This window comes from Somniosus microcephalus, chromosome 7, assembly GCF_052327205.1.
Source record: "Somniosus microcephalus isolate GS21.2 chromosome 7, FLI_Smic_1.0, whole genome shotgun sequence".
Taxonomy (NCBI): Eukaryota; Metazoa; Chordata; class Chondrichthyes; order Squaliformes; family Somniosidae; genus Somniosus; species Somniosus microcephalus.
In genome coordinates, this window is record NC_140993.1 from 27,163,186 (window position 1) to 27,184,005 (window position 20,820).

The window sequence follows — 20,820 nt, forward strand, 5'->3', positions numbered from 1 at the left end:
TCCATGTTGACTTTGTCCGATCCTGTCATTTTTTTCCAAGTGCCTTGCTATTACATCTTTTATAATGGATGGACTCTAGCATTTTCCCCACTACCAATGTCAGGCTTACTGGTCTATAATTCCCCGTTTTCTCTCTACCACTTTTTTTGAACAGTGGGGTAATATTAGCTACCCTCCAATCCATGGGTACTGTTCCAGAGTCTATTGAATTTTGGAAGATGACCAGCAATGCATCTACTATTTCTAGGGCCACTTCCTTAAGTACCCTCGGATGTAGATTATCAGGCCCTGGGGATTTATCGGCCTTCAATCCCGTCAGTTTCCCTACAAATACTGATTTCATTCAGTTCCTCCCTCTCATTAGACCCTATGTTCCCCGACATCTCTGGGAGGTTGTTTGTGTCCTCCTTTGTGAAGACAGAAACAAAGTATTTACAGGAAACTCTCGTTTAAACGGCACCTAAATATCCGGAATTCTCTATTAACCGGCAAAATTCTCACTCCGAAAACACCTCAATAACCGGAATTGTTTCCCAGTCCGAGTCTCCCGTGGTGGCCGAGTTAGTCAGTGGGGGTAGTTTTCCAAACTGCCACTACTCGGCTTCTTGGCACTGTCAGAAGTCCGATCACCTCTTTGTTTGTTAAAAATAGCCTCGGTAGATAACTCTCTCCATCATCTGGAAATTTTGATAAACCGGCAACATGTCGGTGCCGGATAAAAAAGAGTTTCCTGTAATTGGTCAACCATTTCTTTGTTCCCCATTATAAATTCCCCTGATTCTGACTGCAAGGGACCTATGCTTGACTTCACCAATCTTTTTCTCTTCACATATCTATAAAAACTGACTGTAAAAGCTTTTATGTTCCCTGCGAGCTTACTCTCATACTCTATTTCCCCCCTCTTAATTAATCCCTTTGTCCTCCTTTGCTGAATCCTAAACTGTTCCCAATCCTCAGGTTTACTACTTTTTCTGGCCAATTTATATGTCCTCTCCTTGGATCTTATGCTATCCCTAATTTCCCGTGTTAGCCACGGTTGAGTCACCTTTTTTGTTTTATTTTTATGCCAAACAGGGATGAACAAATTCTGTAGTTCATTCATGCGATCTTTGAATGTTTGCCATTGCCTGTCCACCATCAACCCTTTGAGTAACATTTTCCAATCCATCCTACCCAACTCGCGCATCATACCATCGTAGTTTCCTTTATTTAAATTCAGGACCCTAGTCTCTGAGTCAACTACTTCACTCTCCATCTTAATGAAGAATTCTATGATATTATGATTGCTCCGCCCCAAGGGGCCTCGCACAACAAGATTGCTAATTAATCCTTTCTCATTACATAATACCCAGTCTAAGATGGCCTGGTCTCTAGTTGGTTCCTCGACATATTGGTCCAGGAAACCATCCCGTAAACACTCCAGGAATACCTCCTCCACAGTATTGTTACTAATTTGGTTGGCCCAATCTATATGTAGATTAAAATCACCCATGATAACTGCTGTGCCCTTATTGCACGCGTCTCTAATTTCCCGTTTAATGCCATCCCCAACCTCCGCATTACTGTTTGTGGGTCTGTATACCACTCCCACTACGTTTTCTGCCCCTTGGTATTTCTCAGTTCTACCCATACAGATTCCACATCATCAGAGCTAATATCCTTCCTTACAATTGTGTTAATCCCCTCTTTAACCAGCAATGCTACCACATCTCCATTTCCTTTTTGCCTGTCTTTCCTGAATATTGAATACCCCTGGATATTGAGTTCCCAGCCTTGGGTCACCCTGGAGCCATGTTTCCGTAATCCCAATCATATCATATCCATTTACCTCTATTTGCGCAGCTAATTCATCCACCTTATTACGAATGCTCCTCACATTAAGACACAAAGCCTTCAGGCTTGTTTTTTTAACACTCTTAGACCTTTTAGAATTATTATTTACTGTGGCCATGTTTGATTTAAACCCTTGATTTCTCTGACTGCCACCTTTGCTTTTCTCCTTCCTGTCTTTTGCTTCTATCCTTGTTTCCCTTTCCTCTGTCTCCCTGCTCAGGTACCCAACCCCCTGCCATTTTAGTTTAAACTCTCCCCCAGAGCACTAGCAAACACTCCCCCTAGTACATCGATCCCGGTCCTGCCCAGGTGCAAACCGTCCAGTTTGTACTGGTCCCACCTCCCCCAGAACCGGTTGCAGTGTCCCAGGAATTTGTATCCCTCCCCCTTGCACCATTCCTCTAGCCACGTATTCATCTGAAATATCCTTCTATTTCTACGCTGACTAGCACGTGGCACTGGTAGCAATCCTGAGATTACTACCTTTTGAGGCCCTATTTTTTAATTTACTTCCTAACTCCCTATATTCAGCTTTTAGGACCTCATCCCGTTTTTTTACCTATGTCATTGGTACCTATATGCACCACGACAACTGGCTGTTCACCCTCCCCTTCCAAAATGCTCTGCAGCCGCTTGACCCTTGCACCAGGGAGGCAACATACCATCCTGGAGTCTCGTTTGCGGCCGCAGAAACACCTATCTATTCCCCTTACAATAGAATCCCATATTACTATAGCTCTACCCATCTTTTTCCTCCCGTCCTGTGCAGCAGAACCACCCATGGTGCCAGGAAGTTGGCTGCTGCTGCCTTCCCCCGATAAGCCATCCTCCCCAACAATATCCAAAGCGGTATATCTGTTTGAGAGGGGGATGGTCACAGGGGACCCCTGCACTATCTGCCTGCGCCTACTACTCTGCCTGGCGGTCGCCCATTCCCTTCCTGCCTGCGCAGCCTTTACCTGCAGCGTGACTAACTGATTAAACGTGCTTTCCACGACGTCCTCAGCATCGCAAATGCTCCAGTATGTATCCATTCGCAGCTCCAGCGCTGCAATGCGGTCTGCCAGTAGCTGCAGCTGGATATACTTCCCGCACACATGGTCGTCAGGGACACAGGAAGTGTCCCTGATTTCCCACATAGAGCAGGAGGAGCATACCACGGCTCCGAGCTGTACTGCCATGACTTACCCTTTAATTAATTTAAATTAAATTAAATCAAATCAATCCCACCAATTACACTATAATTAAATGATATACTCAAGGGCCCTTGTTTATCAGCAGTCCCCCGCTACACAACAGAGACCTTGGAAACTATAAACCACAAAATTTAAGTTTGGAAAAAAGCGAAAAAGAGAGAAATACTCACTAACCAATCACTTACCTGCTTTCTGGTGACGTCACACTTCGATTACTTTTTACTTCTCTCTCTCCTCTCGCAGGTCCGCCTCTCCCGCTCTTGGAGCTCGGTTTAAATCAGCCTCTCCCGCCTCTCCTCTCGCAGGTCCGCCTCTCCCGCTCTCGGAGCTCGGTTTAAATCAGCCTCTCCCGCCTCTCCTCTCGCAGGTCTGCCTCTCCCGCTCTCGGAGCTCGGTTTAAATCAGCCTCTCCCGCCTCTCCTCTCGCAAGTCCACCTCTCCCGCTCTGAGCTCGGTTTAAATCAGCCTCTCCCGCCTCTCCTCTCGCAGGTCTGCCTCTCCCGCTCTCGGAGCTCGGTTTAAATCAGCCTCTCCCACCTCTCCTCTCGCAGGTCCGCCACTCCCGCTCTCGGAGCTCGGTTTAAATCGGCCTCTCCCGCCTTTCCTCTCGCAAGTCCGCCTCTCCCGCTCTCGGAGCTCGGTTTAAATCGGCCTCTCCCGCCTCTCCTCTCGCAGGACCCAGATACTGACTGTAACCCACCACCACCACCTTTAGGACAGCAAGAGATGGGCAAAAATGCCGGCTTATTTGGCCTGAGTGATTTTGGTTTTATTTATGCCTTATCATCGATATAAAGTCAGGTTTAGCTTGTCTCGATGATTTGGCATAAGTTAAACCAAAATCACTTTCAGGCCAAATAGGTAACATTTTGGGAATTTTACTTAACTTCCTCCCTCAGAAATGGTCCCTTGCCTGTGACTCTGGTTCATCGGTGGCTGTGCTCATTTGCCCCACCACCAAGCTGAAGCAGCGCACCTGATGAGCAGCTTGCTGCGCCCTCTGCCAGATGACTTTGCATGTCCTTCCTAGCAGCACTCTGGGAGCACCTTCACCACACGGACTGCAGCGGTTTAGGATGGCGGCTCACCACCGCCTTCTCAAGGGCAATTAGGGATGGGCAATAAATGCTGGCCTTGCCAGCGATGCCCACATCCCAGGAACAAATTTTTAAAAAATGACTTCATGCATCTTTCCCTTCAGCAGGAAAGACACAAAGCAACATCATGTGATCCACACATGTGGAACTTGCAATACAGGCATGCCCCTCCTGCCCTTGGTGCCTCTGATACCTTACTCCAACCACGGTTCCGTATGTGGTGTTTTTTTTTATTGTTGACGGTATTCATTACCTGGAGTGGTAGTAAACTGGTAGTAAAACTTCGATAGCCCTAACTTTTAATAACGTTCCCTCAGAGGACTAGCTCAGCGAGCACCAGTGGGAGGTAGATATCCGAAGTGCATTAGGTGACCAAGCTTGTTAACTAAGTACGTTAGGCAGGTGAAAAAGAAATGGCTTAGTCGTGGGGCATGTACCTCCGAACACTATCTACTTGCTTGAATCAAACAAGCAGCACTGATAACGAGTTCTAATTTCTGTCATGTGTGAGTTCATCATCTTTATGTCCCTGGTCTAGGGAGAGGGGGAACAATATCAGCCAGGATTCCCTCTCCTGATCGCTATCGATAGAAAGTTTTTTAAATTTTAAAATTCTCATCCTTGTTTGCAAATCCCTCCATGGCCTCGCCCCTCCTTATCTCGGTAATCTCCTCCAGCCCTATAATCCCCCGAGGCCACTGCGCTCCGCCTATTCTGGCCTTTTGAACATCCCTGATTTTAAATGCTCTACCATTGGTGGCCGTGCCTTCAGCTGCCTAGGTTCTAAGCTCTGGAATTCCCTCTGTAAATCTCTCCGCCTCTCTCCTCTTTCCTTCTTTAAGACGCTCCTGAAAACCTACCTCTTCGACCAAGCTTTTGGTCATCTGCCCTAACATCATCTTATTTAGCTCGGTGTCAATTTTTTTTTAATAACACTCCCGTGAAGTGCCTTGGGATGTTTTATTATGTTAAAGGCGCTATAAGTTGTTGTGTGCGGACATCATGAGAAGACAAAATGGAGCTCTGCTATGATTAACCCCCCACCCACCCTGTAGTTAAATTACCTGCTAACACTCTTTTTCGAGGCTAACCCACGAGGCTTAACCATTTGGACAAGGAACTGTCAATGGTCTTGAAGCTCTACTACAGCATGAGTCATTGCCTTCAGAAAAGGGAAGAAAACTGGCACAGTAAAAAAAAAAAAAACCCCAAAGAATTCCCTGTCTGTGGGGAAGCACCACCACCCTGACTGTACTGTCAGATTTAAAACCTGCCGTAAGGGAAATGGCAATGGTGACACCCACCCCTTATCTTTGTGTGGCACAGTACCAGTGCTCTGTGTGAGGATTTGTTCAACTGTAGTGTCCATAAATTCATTTATTTTTTCATGTTTAACCACTTCAAATTTGCAGCTAGCTTTAGAACATCAAAAGACTGCAGAAAAGGAGCGCTTATACCTCATATATGCCAAGCAGTGGTGGAGAGAGTATCTTCAGATTAGACCTTCACATAACACCAGACTTGTGAAAATCTTTGCACAGGTTTGTATCTATTGAGTTTGTGTGTGTTTAGAACATTAATTGTGATTCATTATGGCTCTAAATTACTAAAACTAAAAAAAAAGTCACACGTTTCACTCCAGGTAATGCAGTAAGTATATAGGTAGCTACAACATTTATAAGTCGAGATTTTTTAAAACATCAATTTTTAATAAGAATTTATAATGAAAATGTGCAGTGCGTGCTAGTACATTATAAAAGATGAGTCTGTGAGTAAATGCACCTTTTGCTATGTACTGTAACTGAGCCACTCAGACCAGCAAGTCCCAGATTTGATCACCGGTCTTTGTGGAGTTAGCTGATCTCGGCTGGGGCAATGATGGAGACGCAACAGTTGGCCTCAGCACCCCAGAGCGACAAAGGGGGAAAATAATTCACCAGAGTTCCCAGTCCAGATAATTGTCTAAAGCTCCCTGCTGGAAAGTAAGTGTGTGGGTATCGGGCAAGGTTCATCTGCAGTGCTTCCCACAGTCATTGTGTTGGCTTAATCTTGCCGAATGGTTCTTTAGACGAGGTACTGGAGTGACCGTGCAACTGTACCCCAGTTTGGGAAGTGTCTTGGGTGCTTTTTTTTTACTTGAATGGTGCTATAGAAATGCAGGCTGTTGTTATTGTTATTGAAGAGCAGTCACCACCTTTGGGAGAGAAAATGGTCAGAGAAAAAATATTCTCTGGTTCTTGTATATGTCTTTTATATCTCAACTTCTTTCATCATGCTTCCTTTTGTGTTATGCTATGATCACTTCTATCGTTTAATAATCTCCTGTTTGTCACCTAATCATTTTACAAGTCATTCTTTTTCTTGTGTATGTGGCTTTTCAACCCCCCCTGCCCTCCGGCCTTGTTCCTCCTTGTATATTGTTCATCAGAACTGGAAGGTATTACTGATGAAGGATTGTACCTGAAATGTTAACTTTTTCCCCATTATCCACGTATGCTGCCTGACCTGCTGAGTGTTTCCAGGATTTTCTGTTTCTGCTTCGGATTTCCCGTATCCGCAGTGTTTTGTATTTTTGCGATTAACTCTGGTGTTCGTGGCCTGGATAGTGATTGATGCAATTTCATTTTTGTGGTGCTCGTAGCTGATTTCTTTGAGACAGAGGGATCTGCATTATATTCCTATTAATCCATTAGGCTGCTATATAGATTAATTGGACTGCTAGGAAAGGTCAATCACAATGCCGTCACCCAATATGTCATGTCTAGTGTATTAGTTGTGTGTAGAATATCCCCTAGGGTAGAGTAATGGAATGATGGGCTAACAGTGATGCCTGCCGTTCTGCCTGATGTAATCTGGAGACGTGGTAAAAATGAACCAATTGGATGAGTTAAGGTTGCGCCAGACCAGTTGCCATCCTAAGCTACCATAATGGCTCAGTGAAAAAAGACACTGCCCAATATACTGCTTGGCTGTATGGACCAGAAGGTCACATATTTGATTCCTGGACTTTGGTGATTTAGTTGATCTCAGCTTGGTAGCAGTTGAGGCCCCACAATTGGCTTCCCGCCCCCCCCCCCCCAGCCTTCTTAGCCAGGAACGGGGGCTTGGGATAAATATCAGTTAGAGTTCCTGCTTCTGATTTGCTTTCCGGTGCCTGAAAAGTTAATGGCCCAGAACTTGGTGTCGGGGGCTTGCCGCGCGTGCAAGCCCCTGATGTGCACTTAGCGCGTCGACATCTGAAACCTGGCCCGCAGTGGATTTCCTGTCAGTGGCCAGGTTCTGATCTCGGCGCGCTGTGCTAACCTGACCCAGCGGCGTAGTTAGTACGATGTGCCGGCTGGGATCAAGTGAGCACTGTTCAGCCAATCAGGGGAGGGGAAACTTCATTCATAAGTTTGATAGTAAAGACTGTCAAACTCATGAAAAGTACGGCACCCCAAAACACTACTTAAACTTTAAATAAAATTTTAAAAAGCATCCCAATAATTAAATTAACTATGAATAACTTTAAAAAACTATTTTAAACAATCAAACTTTTGAAAAAAATAAATTTTTAAAAAATAGGGTCTAAAACTAAACTTACCTTACTGTAGATTCTTCAAAAATAATAAACCTGTGGGGAAAAAAAATTCTAAATTGTACTAAAAGACCACTTACCTGTAAAACTAAGTACTTACGTGTGGTTTTTCAATGCGTAAAAACCGGAGCCCTTTACACATGCACAAATCTGTAAAAATACAGGAAATCCAAGTCGCACGCGCTGCCCAATACCGCGCATGCGTTCAGCCTCTTAACCCCTTGGGTCAGAGGACAGGAAATGCCGGTTTTCAGCGCATGCGCTGTGCATGCTGAAAACCGGCAATTCCTCCTGGCACACGCGTGAGTACCCCATCCGTACTCACGCGTTGTGACAGGAACTACTGGGCCAATGTGCGTGGAAGTTACAGAAGGACAGGATCGCAAGTTTATCGTCCATGGTCGAATGCAAACCAGAATCTCGCCACCTCGGCTTGCTCAAGAAGAATGGCCACTTGGATGATGTGTCAGATACCTGTGTGCCCCATAAATTCCCTATTCTTGCAAAAAGTCAGTGGCTTCAGAAAGGAGCAGAGAAAATTGGCTTGATAAACAAATAAAATATGCACGCACAAAATGTAATATTTTCTCACCTGCCAATTTTCCCTCCTGCCCTGGGAGCACTGACTTCTCTCTGGGGACATGGAGCAGGCACTCTTCAGTGCCTTACCTAAGTGACTACTATTTGATTATGCGATCAAACAGTGCGTGTCAGCAGGCTATTGAACGGCAAAGACATTGAAAATGAACCTAATGCACTTCCTGTCACCATCCATCCATATGCACAGTCCAGCGAGGGTGATTGAATCAGGAGCCGAATCCTTTTTGTGGAACCATTAGTGGCCAATTTTTCCCTCCCCCCCCCCCCCCCCCCACATACTCCTACTGCTGTCCCAGCTAACTGCAGGGCCTGAAGATAGATCCTGGGATTTTTTTTGTCTGTATGGTTCAACTCTCTATCTCTTAGGCAGTCCCTCGGAACCGAGGATGACTTGCTTCCGTGCTAAAAATGAGTTCCCAGGTGACTGATGAGTCCAGTGCGGGCAACGATAGCAGTACGGCGTTCCAGTCTGTCACTGTTGGGGTTGTCCATGAGGGTCCTGACGTTCCAGGTTTCAGACTTCATTTTAAAGGGTGGAAGATGCCTGTGCGTGAATTCTTTTAACGTGGGGTGGCCGTTGCACACCAGCTACCTCACGGGCTTGACAGAGCAAGGTCTTGGTCCAATGGCAAGGAGATCCAAGACGATTGGAGACCAGGCTCTGCACACACATACAAACATACTCCTACTGTCCTCCCTCCTTCCCGCAGGTCCTCTCTGCCTGCGTTTCATCGGATGCCGTGTGATCCTCCCGACCCCGCTGTTGGCCCGTGCTGCACCTTCCCTGGACCTGGGCCCCGACCCCGCTGCTGCTGGTCCACGCTGTGCCACTACTGGTCCTCGGCCGCGCCACTCCTGGTCCTCGCTCCTGGGCCGCCTCCTCGCTCCCAGGTCCCGACCTCGCTCCTGGTCCTCGTCCTCGCCCCTGGTCCTCGCCGCCGGGCTCCTGGTCCTTTCCTCCAGGCCCCTGGTCCTCGCCGCCAGGCCCTGGCCTCGCCCTTTAAGGCCTCTGTTCACCCGCCACTTTGCCCACCATGGTTCAACTACCCGCTACATAACCAGCTGGGGGAGCCACCTTTATTAAACTTTTAAATTTAATTGAAGTGTCATTTTATTTTTAATGTGGAATTAACTCCGACAAATACTTCTGTAACCATTGAGTAATCAGGTTGAGTTAGATTTGTTGCATGTCCCAATCAACAAAATCCTTTAGTACTTTAACCTAAAATATAGGTAGGTGGAGTTATAAAGCTCGAGTTACAAGGCGCGAGTGGAGCATAAACGCCAGCATGGACTGGTTGGGTCGAATGGCCTGTTTCTGTGTTGTTTATATTTTGTAAGTGTTTGACTTCTGATGTTCTAAATAGAAATTTATGGCACAGAAGGAGGCCATTCCATTCATCGTGTCTGTGCCGGCTGAAAAAGAGCTCTCCAGCCTAATCCCACTTTCCAGCTCTTGGTCCGTAGCCCTGTAGGTTACGGCACTTCCAGTGCATATCCAAGTACTTTTTAATTGCGATCAGGGTTTCTGCTTCTACCACCCTTTCAGACAGTGAGTTCCAGATCCCCACCACCCACTGGATGAAAAAAGTTCTCCTCAACTCCTCTCTGATCCTTCCACCAATTACTTTAAATCAACGAAGGTTCACGAGATTGATTCCTGGGATGGCGGGACTGTCGTATGAGAAGAGATTGAGTAAACTAGGCCTGTATTCTCTTGAATTCAGAAGAATGAGAGGGGATCTCATTGAAGCATACAAAATTATTACAGGGCTTGATAGGGTGGATGCTGGGAGAATGTTTCCCTTGGCTGGGGAGTCTAGAACCAGGGGCCACAGCCTCAGGATAAAGGGTAGACCATTCAGGACTGAGATGAGAAGAAATTTCTTCACTCAGAGGGTGGTGAATCTTTGGAATTCTCTACCCCAGAGGGCTGTGGAGGCTCAGTCATTGGGTATATTCAAAACAGAAGTCGATAGATTTCTGACTAGTAAGGGCATCAAGGGATATGGCAACAGGGCCGGTGAATGGAGTTGAGGCAGAAGATCAGCCATGATCTCATTGAATGGCGGAGCAGGCTCGAAGGGCCGAATGGCTTACTCCTCTTATGTTCTATTCCTTCCACAAGTTTCAATTTAATGTCCATTAAGTTGCATGGGATGCCTTCCCTGGGAGGTTCAACTGGGTACAAGCTCAGCTGTTTGATTATACCTTTTTTTTAACAACTTCTGATTGTAGGATGGTCTTCATTTATTTATATCTGAATTAAATATTTATAAATTGACTCAGTGCTCTCAGCTGAAGGGGCTGACTTTTTTTAAATGTTCTCCTTCCCTGTCAGGATGAGAATAGTATGAACCGTCCAGTGTGCTCCTATATAAGACCCTTGCGAGCTGGGAGGCTTCTGGACACACCAAGACAAGCAGCCCGGTTTGTCAATGTTCTTGGTTACGAACGAGCAGCTGTGGTTGGAGGTGGATCCAAGCAGGAACAGTGGTGCACTCTGCTGCCTTTTCTCTGCTGCGGCAAGGTATTTGTTTTGTATATATTTGTATTTTCAAAGACAACAGTGAATTCTGTCTTCAACAGCCAGCTGATCATAGAAGCATAGAATAGTACAGCACAGAAGTTCGGTCCATTGAATCTGCGCCGGCTCTTTCGAAGAACAACCCTGTTAGTCCCACTTCCCCCTGTCTTTCCCCATATCCCTGCAATTTTTTCTCCTTCAAGTATTTATCCAATTCCCCTTTTGAAGGCTACTATTGAATCTGTATCCACCGCCCTATCAGGCAGTGCATTCCAAATCCTAACCACTCGTTGCGTAAAAAAGTATTTCCTCATGTCAGATCTGGGGTGTTCTTTTGCCAATCACGTTAAATCTGTGCCCTCTGGTTATCGACCCTTCAGCCATTGGAAACAGTTTCTCTTTATTTGCTCTATCTAAACCCTTCATGATTGTAAACACCTCGATCAAATCTCTTCTTCGCCGTCTCAGCTCTGAGGAGAGCAACCACAGCTTCTGCAGTAATCCCTCATCCCTGGAACCATTCGAGTAAATCTCTTCTGTACCCTCTCCAAAGTCTTCACATTCTTCCTAAGGTGTGGTGCCCAGAATTGGACACAATACACCACCACTGTTTTATGTAGGTTTAGTATAACTTCCTGGCTTTTGTACTCTATGCCTCTATTTATAATGCCTAGGGATCCCATATGCTTTATTAACTGCCCTTTTAACCTGTTATGCCAACTTCAAAGATTTGTGCACAAACTCCCCAGGTCGCTCTCTTCTTACACCCCCTTTAGGATTGTACCCTTTAGTTTATATTGCCTCTCCTCATTCTTCCTGCCAAAATGTATCACCTCGCACTTTTCTGCGTTAAATTTCATCTGCCACGTGTCCGCCCATTCCACCAGCCTGTCTATGTCCTCTTGAAGTCTATTACTATCTTCCTCACTGTTTACTACACCTCCAAGTTTCGTGTCTTCTGCAAATGTCAAAATTGTACCCTGTACCCCCAAGTCATTAATGTACATCAAAAACAGCAGTGGTCCTAGTACTCAACCTTGGAGAACTCCCCTGTATACTTCCCTCCAGTCCCAAAAACAGCCATTCACAACTCTCTGTTTTCTATCCCTTAGCCAATTTTGTATCCACACTGCTACTGTCCCTTTCATCCCATGGGCTTCAATTTTGCTAACAAGCCTAATATATGGCACTTTATCAAACGCCTTTTGAAAATCCATATACACAACATCAACTGCACTGCCCTCATCCACCCTCTCTGTTACCTCATCAAAAAACTCAACCAAGTTAGTCAAACACAATTTGTCCTTAACAAATCCGTGTTAGCTCTCCTTTATCAGTCCATACTTGTCCAAGTGGCTGTTAATTTTCTCCCGGATTATTATTTCTGAAAGCTTCCCCACCAACGACGCTAAGCTGACTGGCCTTTAATTGCAAGGTTTATCCTTCTCCCCTTTTTTGAACAAGGTGAAACATTTACAATCCTCCAGTCCTTGGAAGATTGTGGTCAGCACCTCTGCAATTTCTCCCCTTACATAGAAACATAGAAGATAGGAGCAGGAGTAGGCCATTCGGCCCTTCGAGCCTGCTCCGCCATTCAATGAGATCATGGCTGATCATTCAAATTCAGTACCCGGTCCCTGCCTTCTCCCCATATCCCTTGATCCCTTTAGCCTTAAGAAATATATCCAACTCTTTCTTGAATATATTTAATGAACTGGCCTCCACTGCCCTCTGTGGCAGAGAATTCCACAGGTTCACCACTCTCTGGGTGAAGAAATTCCTCCTCATTTCAGTCCTAAATGTCCTACCCCTTATCCTTAGACTATGACCCCTGGTTCTGGACTCCCCAACCATCGGGAACATCCTTCTAGCATCTAGTCTGTCCAGGCCTGACAGAATTTGATAGGTTTCGATGAGATCCCCTCTCAATCTTCTAAACTCCAGTGAGTATAAGCCCAATCGACACAATCTCTCCTCATACGTCATTCCTGCCATCCCAGGTATCAGCCTGGTGAATCTCCACTGCACTCCTTCCATGGCAAGAACGTCCTTCCTCAGATAAGGCGACCAAAACTGCACACAATACTCAAGGTGCGGTCTCATCAAGGCCCTGTACAACTGTAGCAAGACATCCTTGTTCCTGTACTCGAACCCTCTTGCTACGAAGGCCAACATACCATTTGCCTTCTTAACCGCCTGCTGCACCTGCATGCTTACCTTCAGCAACTGGTGCACAAGAACACCCAGGTCTCTTTGCACTTCCCCTTCTCCCAATCTATTGCCATTCAAATAATAATGTGCCTTCCTGTTTTTGCCACCAAAGTGGATAACCTCGCATTTATCCACATTATAGTGCATTTGCCATGTTTCTGCCCAATCACCTAACCTGTCCAAATCGTACTGGAGTTTCATGGCATCCTCCTCGCAGCATACCCTCCCACCCAGCTTTGTGTCGTCTGCAAATTTGGAGATATTACATCCAATTCCCTCGTCCAGATCATTAATATATAGTGTGAACAGCTGGGGTCCTGGGACCGATCCTTGCGGTACCCCACTAGTCACTGCCTGCCACTCGGAAAACGACCTGTTTATTCCAACTCTTTGCTTTCTGTCCGCCAACCAGTTCTCTATCCAAGTCAATACCTTGCCCCCAATCCCATGTGCCTTAATTTTGCCGCTAATCTCTTATGTGGGACCTTATCGAAAGCCTTCTGAAAGTCCAAATACACCACATCCACTGGTTCTCCCTTATCTATTTTAACAGTTACATCCTCAAAAAATTCCAGTAGATTAGTCAAGCATGATTTACCTTTTGTAAATCCATGTTGACTTTGTCCGATCCTGTCACTGCTTTCCAAGTGCTCTGCTATTACATCTTTTTAATGGACTCTAGCATTTTCCCCACTATCGATGTCAGGCTTACCGGTCTATAATTCCCCGCTTTTTCTCTGCCACCTTTTTTGAATAGTGGGGTAACATTAGCTACCCTCCAATCCATGGGTACTGTTCCAGAGTCGAGTTCTGGAAGATGACCAGCAATGCATCTACTATTTCTAGGGCTACTTCCTTAAGTACCCTGGGATGTAGATTATCAGGCCCTGGGGATTTATCGGCCTTCAGTCCCATCAATTTTCCTAACACCATTTCCCTACAAATACTGATTTCTTTCAGTTCCACCCTTTCATCAGACCCTATGTTCCCCGGTATTTCTGGGAGGTTATTTGTGTCCTCCTTTGTGAAGACAGAACCAAAATATGTATTTAGTTGGTTTGCCATTTCTTTGTTCCCCATTATAAATTCCCCCGATTCTGACTGCAAGGGACCTACGCTTGACTTCACCAATCTTTTTCTCTTCACATATCTATAAAAGCTTTTACAGTCAGTTTTTATGTTCCCTGCAAGCTTACTCTCATATTCTATTTTCCCTTTCTTAATTAATCCCTTTGTCCTCCTTTGTTGAATCCTGAACTGCTCCCAATCCTCAGGATTATTGCTTTTTCTGGCCAATTTGTATGTCCTCTCCTTGGATCTTATGCTATCCCTAATTTCCCTTGTTAGCCACGGTTGAGTCACCTTTTTTGTTTTATTTTTATGCCAAACTGGGATGAACAACTTCTGTAGTTCATCCATTTGGTCTTTGAATGTTTGCCATTGCCTATCCACCGTCACCCCTTTGAGTGCCATTCCCCAATCAATCCTACCCAACTCGCTCCTCAGACCATCGTAGTTTCCTTTATTTAAATTGAGGACCCTTGTTTCTGAGTCAACTACTTCATTCTCCATCTTAATGAAGAATTCGATCATATTATGATCGCTCCGACCCAAGGGGCCTCTTACAACAAGATTGCTAATTAATCCTTTCTCGTTACATAATACCCAGTCTAAGATGGCCTGATCTCTGGTTGGTTCCTCAGCAACCTAGGATGCATCCCATCCGGACTGGGTGACTTATCCGCTTTAAGTACTGCCAGCCTTTCTAGTACCTCCTCTTTATCTATTTTTATTTCATCCAGTGTCCTGGCGACCTCCTCGTTTACCATAGCTTTGGCAAAGTCCTCTTCCTTGGTAAACACCGATGCAAATTCTTATTTAGTACCTCAGCCGTGCCTTCTGCCTGCACCAATAGATCTCTATTTTGGGCCTAATCAGCCCCACCACTCCTCTGACAACCCTTTTACTGTTAATATGCCTATAGAAGACCTTTGGATTCCCTTTTATGTTAGTCGCCAATTTATTCTCGTACAATCTCTTTGCCGCTCTTATTTCCTTTTTCACTTCTCTGTACTTTTTTATAATACGCCCCCTTTTTCTGCTTCATCCTACTCTCTAACTCCTTCGTCATCCAGGGAGCTCTGGCTTTGGTTGCCCTCCCTTTTCCCCTTGTGGGAATGTACCTGGACTGCACCCGAACCATCTCCTCTTTAAAAGAACACCCATTGCTCCATTACATTTCTGGCTGGCAGTCTTTGGCTCCAATTTACCCGGGCCAGATCCCCCCTCAGTTCGCTGAAAGTAGCCTTCCTCCAGTTAAGTATTTTTATTCTAGATTGCTCCTCGTCCTTCTCCATAACTAATCTAAACCTTATGATCACAATTCCCGAGATGCTTCCCGACGCTGACATTTTCCACTTGATCCACTTCATTCCCCAGGACTAGATCCAGCAATGCCTCCTTCCTCGTTGGGCAGGAAACATACGGATCAAGAAAATTCTCCTGAACACACTTCAGAAATTCCCCCCCTTCTCTGCCCTTAATACAATCACTGCCCCATTCAATATTGGGGCAGTTAAAGTCTCCCATTATCACTACTCTATAGCTCTTGCATCATGGCTAAACAAGGTCTTTTGAATCAAAATTAGAAATGGATTTCTTGGCTTCTGGTTTTCAGAATTCTGAATCCTCGTTCTGATATTCTTTTCTCCTTGTCCCCATGCAGTGCACAATCTGTTACTATTCAGATTTTACCATGGTGTAGTTCAATTTATAGATCATGACAGATGCTGTCTTGCATGTAATGTGTAAAGATGGTTGTTACAATTCAGGCTATTTCCCAAAACTTGTATCTTGTGTTCACAGCATGAAGGTTGTTTCCTCCATAATAATAAGACACAATCTCCTATGATCTTAAACCTGTGCCCTTATATGTGCTGTGCCCAGGATTAGCACTTAGTCCCTTTCCTCCGCTCCCGGTAACAGTATTAACCACCATAATTCTCATGGGATGTGCATCACTGATTCTTTGAAAGGTTGCAAATCCCATTGCACCAAAGCAATGCACTCCAGGAACTTGAGTACTGAGGGAGTGCTGCACTGTCGGCGGTGCCGTCTTTCAGATGAGACGTTAAACCGAGGCCCCATCTGCTCGCTCAGGTGGTCGTAAAAGATCCTATGGCCCTGTTTAGAAGAAGAGCAGGGGAGTTATCCCCAGTGTCCTGGGGCCAATATTTATCCCTCAATCAACATCACTAAAACAGATTATCTGGTCATAATCACATTGCTGTTTGTGGGAGCTTGCTGTGCGCAAATTGGCTGCTGTTTTTCCTACATTACAATAGTGACTGGACTGCAATGAATGTATTCGACCCTCTAATTATTGAATCCCCCATCACTACTGCATTTGTGTGTTAAGCCTACCACCTGTACCCCAAACCATTTCTTGCTTATTTGATGGCCCTGCCCAGAGTCCTCATTTTCCCTACAGGAAGCTAAAGCTTCAATATGTTTGAAAGAAAAGAAAAAGACTTGCATTTATATAGCGCCTTTCACGACCACTTCATTGGCTGTGAAGCGCTTTGGGACGTCCAGTGGTTGTGAAAGGCGCTATAGTAATCCAAGTCTTTCTTTCTGGTTAAATGTTTTACTAATTCACGAGTGACTTGTTCAGGATTTTTGTAAATTATAAAGAAAAAAAGCTCATCACGTTCACAAGATGTCTGAAAGCACTTCACATTCAATTAATTATTTATTGGCAGATAGTCTTTGTTGTTCTGCAGGCAAATTGCGTGTTCTGATATTTCAATAGTTGGGTGGGGGTGGCGCGGAGAGAAAGATACATGAGAGAGGGGCAATGAAAGAAAAACACTCTGGCATATCTATATATTAAAATATTGTTGCAATGGGATAAAAAAAAATCTTTCTCTTGTCTAGAAACAATGTAACTAACTGTTGGTAAACTGCAGGGAGACTGTGAAGATCATGCCAACTTACTGTGCAGTTTGCTGCTGGGCTTTGGACTGGACGCCTACGTGTGCGTTGGAACGAAAGCAAAAAGGATGCCCCACACTTGGGTGATGACTTATGGAACTGATGGAGCTGTCGTTTTCTGGGAGAGCTTAACCGGACACAGGTGAAATCAGAGTGCTCGTGGTTTGGAAACCACCCATAAATAAATCAAATCTCTTAAACACAGCAGATCTATTATTCAACCATTTGGTATTGCCAGTGCATTTTTCTACCCCACTTTCTGGTATGTTGGCCCGCATATGCACTATTCTATGACTGAGAGGGTGGATGTGCAGGTAGCATACTGTAGTTTCTCTCTGCCAGTTCCACTGGTGGATTTGCAGCCTTCAGATCCAGGCCCTGTTGAATTGGACTGCCTACGTCTGTTGGTTTTGAGAAAGCCACAAAAGAAAATTGCTAGCTCGGGACGACGTAATAATTTTTGTAGACCAGCACATTGGTAGAGTTCGATCGAGACACGGGGAAATTCTGTGTGAACTAGTTAAATCTAAACTGTCTTGTGTTCTGAGCTGGAGTCTGTGGCCTTTGTTTGCAGAATTTATGGTTTTAATTTTTATTATATGTTCAGTTTACCTCTACTCCCTGGAATCTTAAACTTTGATTAATGTCTTACCAGCTGTTTTTTCTCATTTCTTTAGTGTTTCCTCGTAGCCTTGGCATGTAACCTGGAATCAGTTTAGTTGCCCTCCTCTGTACATTTTCCACAGACAGGAGAGGGTGCAGAGGAGAGCATCTAAACTAATACCAGGGATTACACAACGGTCGTATGGTGACATGACTTGTCCGGGTCAGGCCAAACCAGTGCACTACACTCAGTATTACCCCTGGGGCCTGTATTCTATCCCTCTGACTGTATGCCCTAAAATCTTGTTTGCTTTCTTTACTGCTGTTGCATACTGCTTTGATGGCTTCAACAATAAGGGCTCGGCCATTTAGGACTGAGATGAGGAGAAATTTCTTCACTCTAAGGGTTGTGAATCTTTGCAATTCTCTACCCCAAGGGGCTGTGGAGGCTCAGTCATTGAGTATATTCAAGACAGAGATCGATAGATTTTTGGATACTAAGGGAATCCAGGGATATGGGGATAGTGCGGGAAGGTGGAGTTGAGGTAGAAGATCAGCCATGATCTTATTAAATGGCGGAACAGGCTCGAAGGGCCTACTTCTGCTCCTATTTCTTGTGTTCTAACAAGTTATCCCATGTGCTGCTCCTGTGTGTTCTGTAGAATGCTGCTATTCATCTTATGCTCTTTCTGCTTATTCCCCTTCCCCAGTCTCATCACCTTGCATTAAATAACTCTTGCCACTTGTCAGCCCAATTCTCCCAACTATCCAGATCCCTCTGTACTTGATTCACTTGTCCTTCGTTATTTGCAATCCGACCCATCAGAAAATTTGGTTATCTTCATTTCTGTCTCCTCTTCCAATTTATTTTTATTTAATCGTTCTCGGGATGTGGGCATCGCTGGTAAGGCCGGCATTTATTACCATCCCTAGTTGTCCTGCGACGGTGGTGGCCGGCCTTCTTCTTGAACCTCTTCCATATTCTTTGTCACGGTTTTTGATGCAACTGAGGGGCTTAATAGGGCAGTTCAGAGTCAACCACATTGGGACTGGAGTTACATACTGGGTAAGGAGGACAGGCTTCCTTCCCTGAAGGACATCAGTGAACCAGTTAGGTTTTTACAATCATCGACAGCTTCATGGTCATTTTCTCTGCTGCCAGCTTTTTATTTCCAGATTCCTTTCTTAAACCGAATTCAAATTCTCAAAACTGCCATAATGGGATAAATGTAGATAATAGACCAGGCACTGACTCCTTGAGGAACCCAGCTAATCCTTTGCTCACCCTGATACAATTTCTGATCCACTCCAGAAGCTTCCCCTCCTGCAATTCTGTTTCTTCTGACTTTCTTCTTTGTGGTGCTGTGTCAAAATCTAAATATACAGGCCTAGGAAATCATCTGAGGCCATTGCCAGTAGTTACTCTGGGATTATGCCTGACACTGATCCTGCCAAAGTTCATGGGATCTGGGTGAGGACTCTATATGAGCAGGCTGTTGGTGTTTTGGTATCTGCAGCGCCTCTTCCCCACCAAAAAAACCTAGGATATACCAACAATAGAGGGCCTGTCCTGGGGGTCCCCTCGTCTCTTTTTCTTCACCCCCGCGACCTCCTAATCTTTTGGAGGTCCAGACCCCAATTCCAGCCTGACCCCTCACGTGGGCCCAACTTCCTCCTCCCCTTTTGGCCAGGTACACCTGGTGAGGCGCTGCCAATTGTATGGCAGGTCCCAACTGCGGGCCTAGCAGTTGGAATTCATGGCTTAAGGAGTCCCTGCCCCCTGCATCAGAAGTCTTGATGAAGCAGAGCCTCTCCTTGCTCCGACAAGGCCAATCAGGAAGCTCTGCCTTAAAGCAGGCGTCCGGCAGCACAGTCGTGAATTTTGGGGACCATAATGTCTACACAGTTTCCCTTAGCCACGACGTCGGTTATCTTGAAATCCAATAATCTGTCAGACACGACTTTGCTCCCAGAAAGCCATGTTGACTTTTCTTTTAGGACAATATGAAGGTGCTTAATTATTCCTCTCTTCAGCATAATGTTTGCATACGAACATACAAAACTGACATGCAGGAAAAGACCATCTGGACCGTCAGGCCTGCCCCACAAAATTTTACTAATAAGTAGTTGTTTGATTTACTGGCCTGTAGTTCCCAGAGTTATCTTCATGTCCCTCTTTATAAATTTTGCCCAGCTCCAATCCTTGGTCACCGTTCCTGTTTGGAACTAATCCCAAAGGATCAGTTTCCTTTTGAGAACCTTGAGAAACTGATAAGTTATGCTAACCAGATTTATTAGCCTTAATACTGGTAATCATACGATTCCATCATTGCCTTTTGGAAGTCATAAAGTATATTAAAAAGACTGGAGCTTACTATTCATATTGAGAAAGCGTGTTCTATGGTAGATGCACAAGCTTTATATCCCAAATCTTAAGAGAAGGACAAAATATCACGAGACTGCTATTTTTTTTCCAGTCTCTCACTTTAACTGATATTAAATCAAATTGCATTTGCTGTATATGTCACATGCACACTATTGGCAATCACTAAGTTTAAAGTTGACTGTTTCTGTTTTTTGATTTAGATACGTTCACAAGCCCATTAATGCTGATGACCCACCACTCGTGGAACAGCCAAAGCGAGCGTATCCTTATTGTTCGATAGGCTGCCTCTTCAATCACCAGAGCTTTCATGCTAATTGCCAGCCCTCTGACACCGTTGAACTGTGTCATTTTGACCTGACTGACGAATCAAAGTGGAAGCCCATGAGCACCGAGGCCATAAAGTCTGTGTGCGCTCCCGGATCGTCTACCTCACTGCCACCATTTCCACCTCTATGTGCTCCAGTGACCGATGCTGCAGCTGCGAGCAATGAGATTGAGCTGGTTTTGAGGAGTCTGATTTCTGAGCACAGAAAGGTAAGGAGACGGACAGATGTGAGAAGTATTTAAAGGTCTCCAGTAAGGTGACAGCTTCTACTGTATCCAAGCACACGGTGTGATTCAGTAAACCATATCACTGAGTGACCATTCTTTATGTAAGAGGAAGGAAACTAAACTGAATACTTTTTATTCAAAGTACTTTCCTTTGTTTAATAGAGGAAAGGAATGCAAATTCCCCAGCCTATAGTTTTGTCTATAGATTAGGAGCAGCCCTGAAACTGGTCATAGCTTCACTATTT

General features: G+C 45.0%; 1 protein-coding gene across 1 annotated transcript in view; it reads left to right on the forward strand.

Annotated features, from left to right (window-relative positions):
* cep76 (centrosomal protein 76) overlaps positions 1 to 20,820 on the forward strand; it is a 69,063-nt gene that overhangs the window by 41,399 nt on the left and 6,844 nt on the right. Inside the window, exons 7-10 of the mRNA XM_085992329.1 lie at positions 5,539 to 5,667; positions 10,645 to 10,833; positions 17,010 to 17,176; positions 20,224 to 20,557. Of these exons, the coding sequence (XP_085848455.1) occupies positions 5,539 to 5,667; positions 10,645 to 10,833; positions 17,010 to 17,176; positions 20,224 to 20,557 (819 nt within the window). The remainder of the gene's footprint in view (positions 1 to 5,538; positions 5,668 to 10,644; positions 10,834 to 17,009; positions 17,177 to 20,223; positions 20,558 to 20,820) is intronic.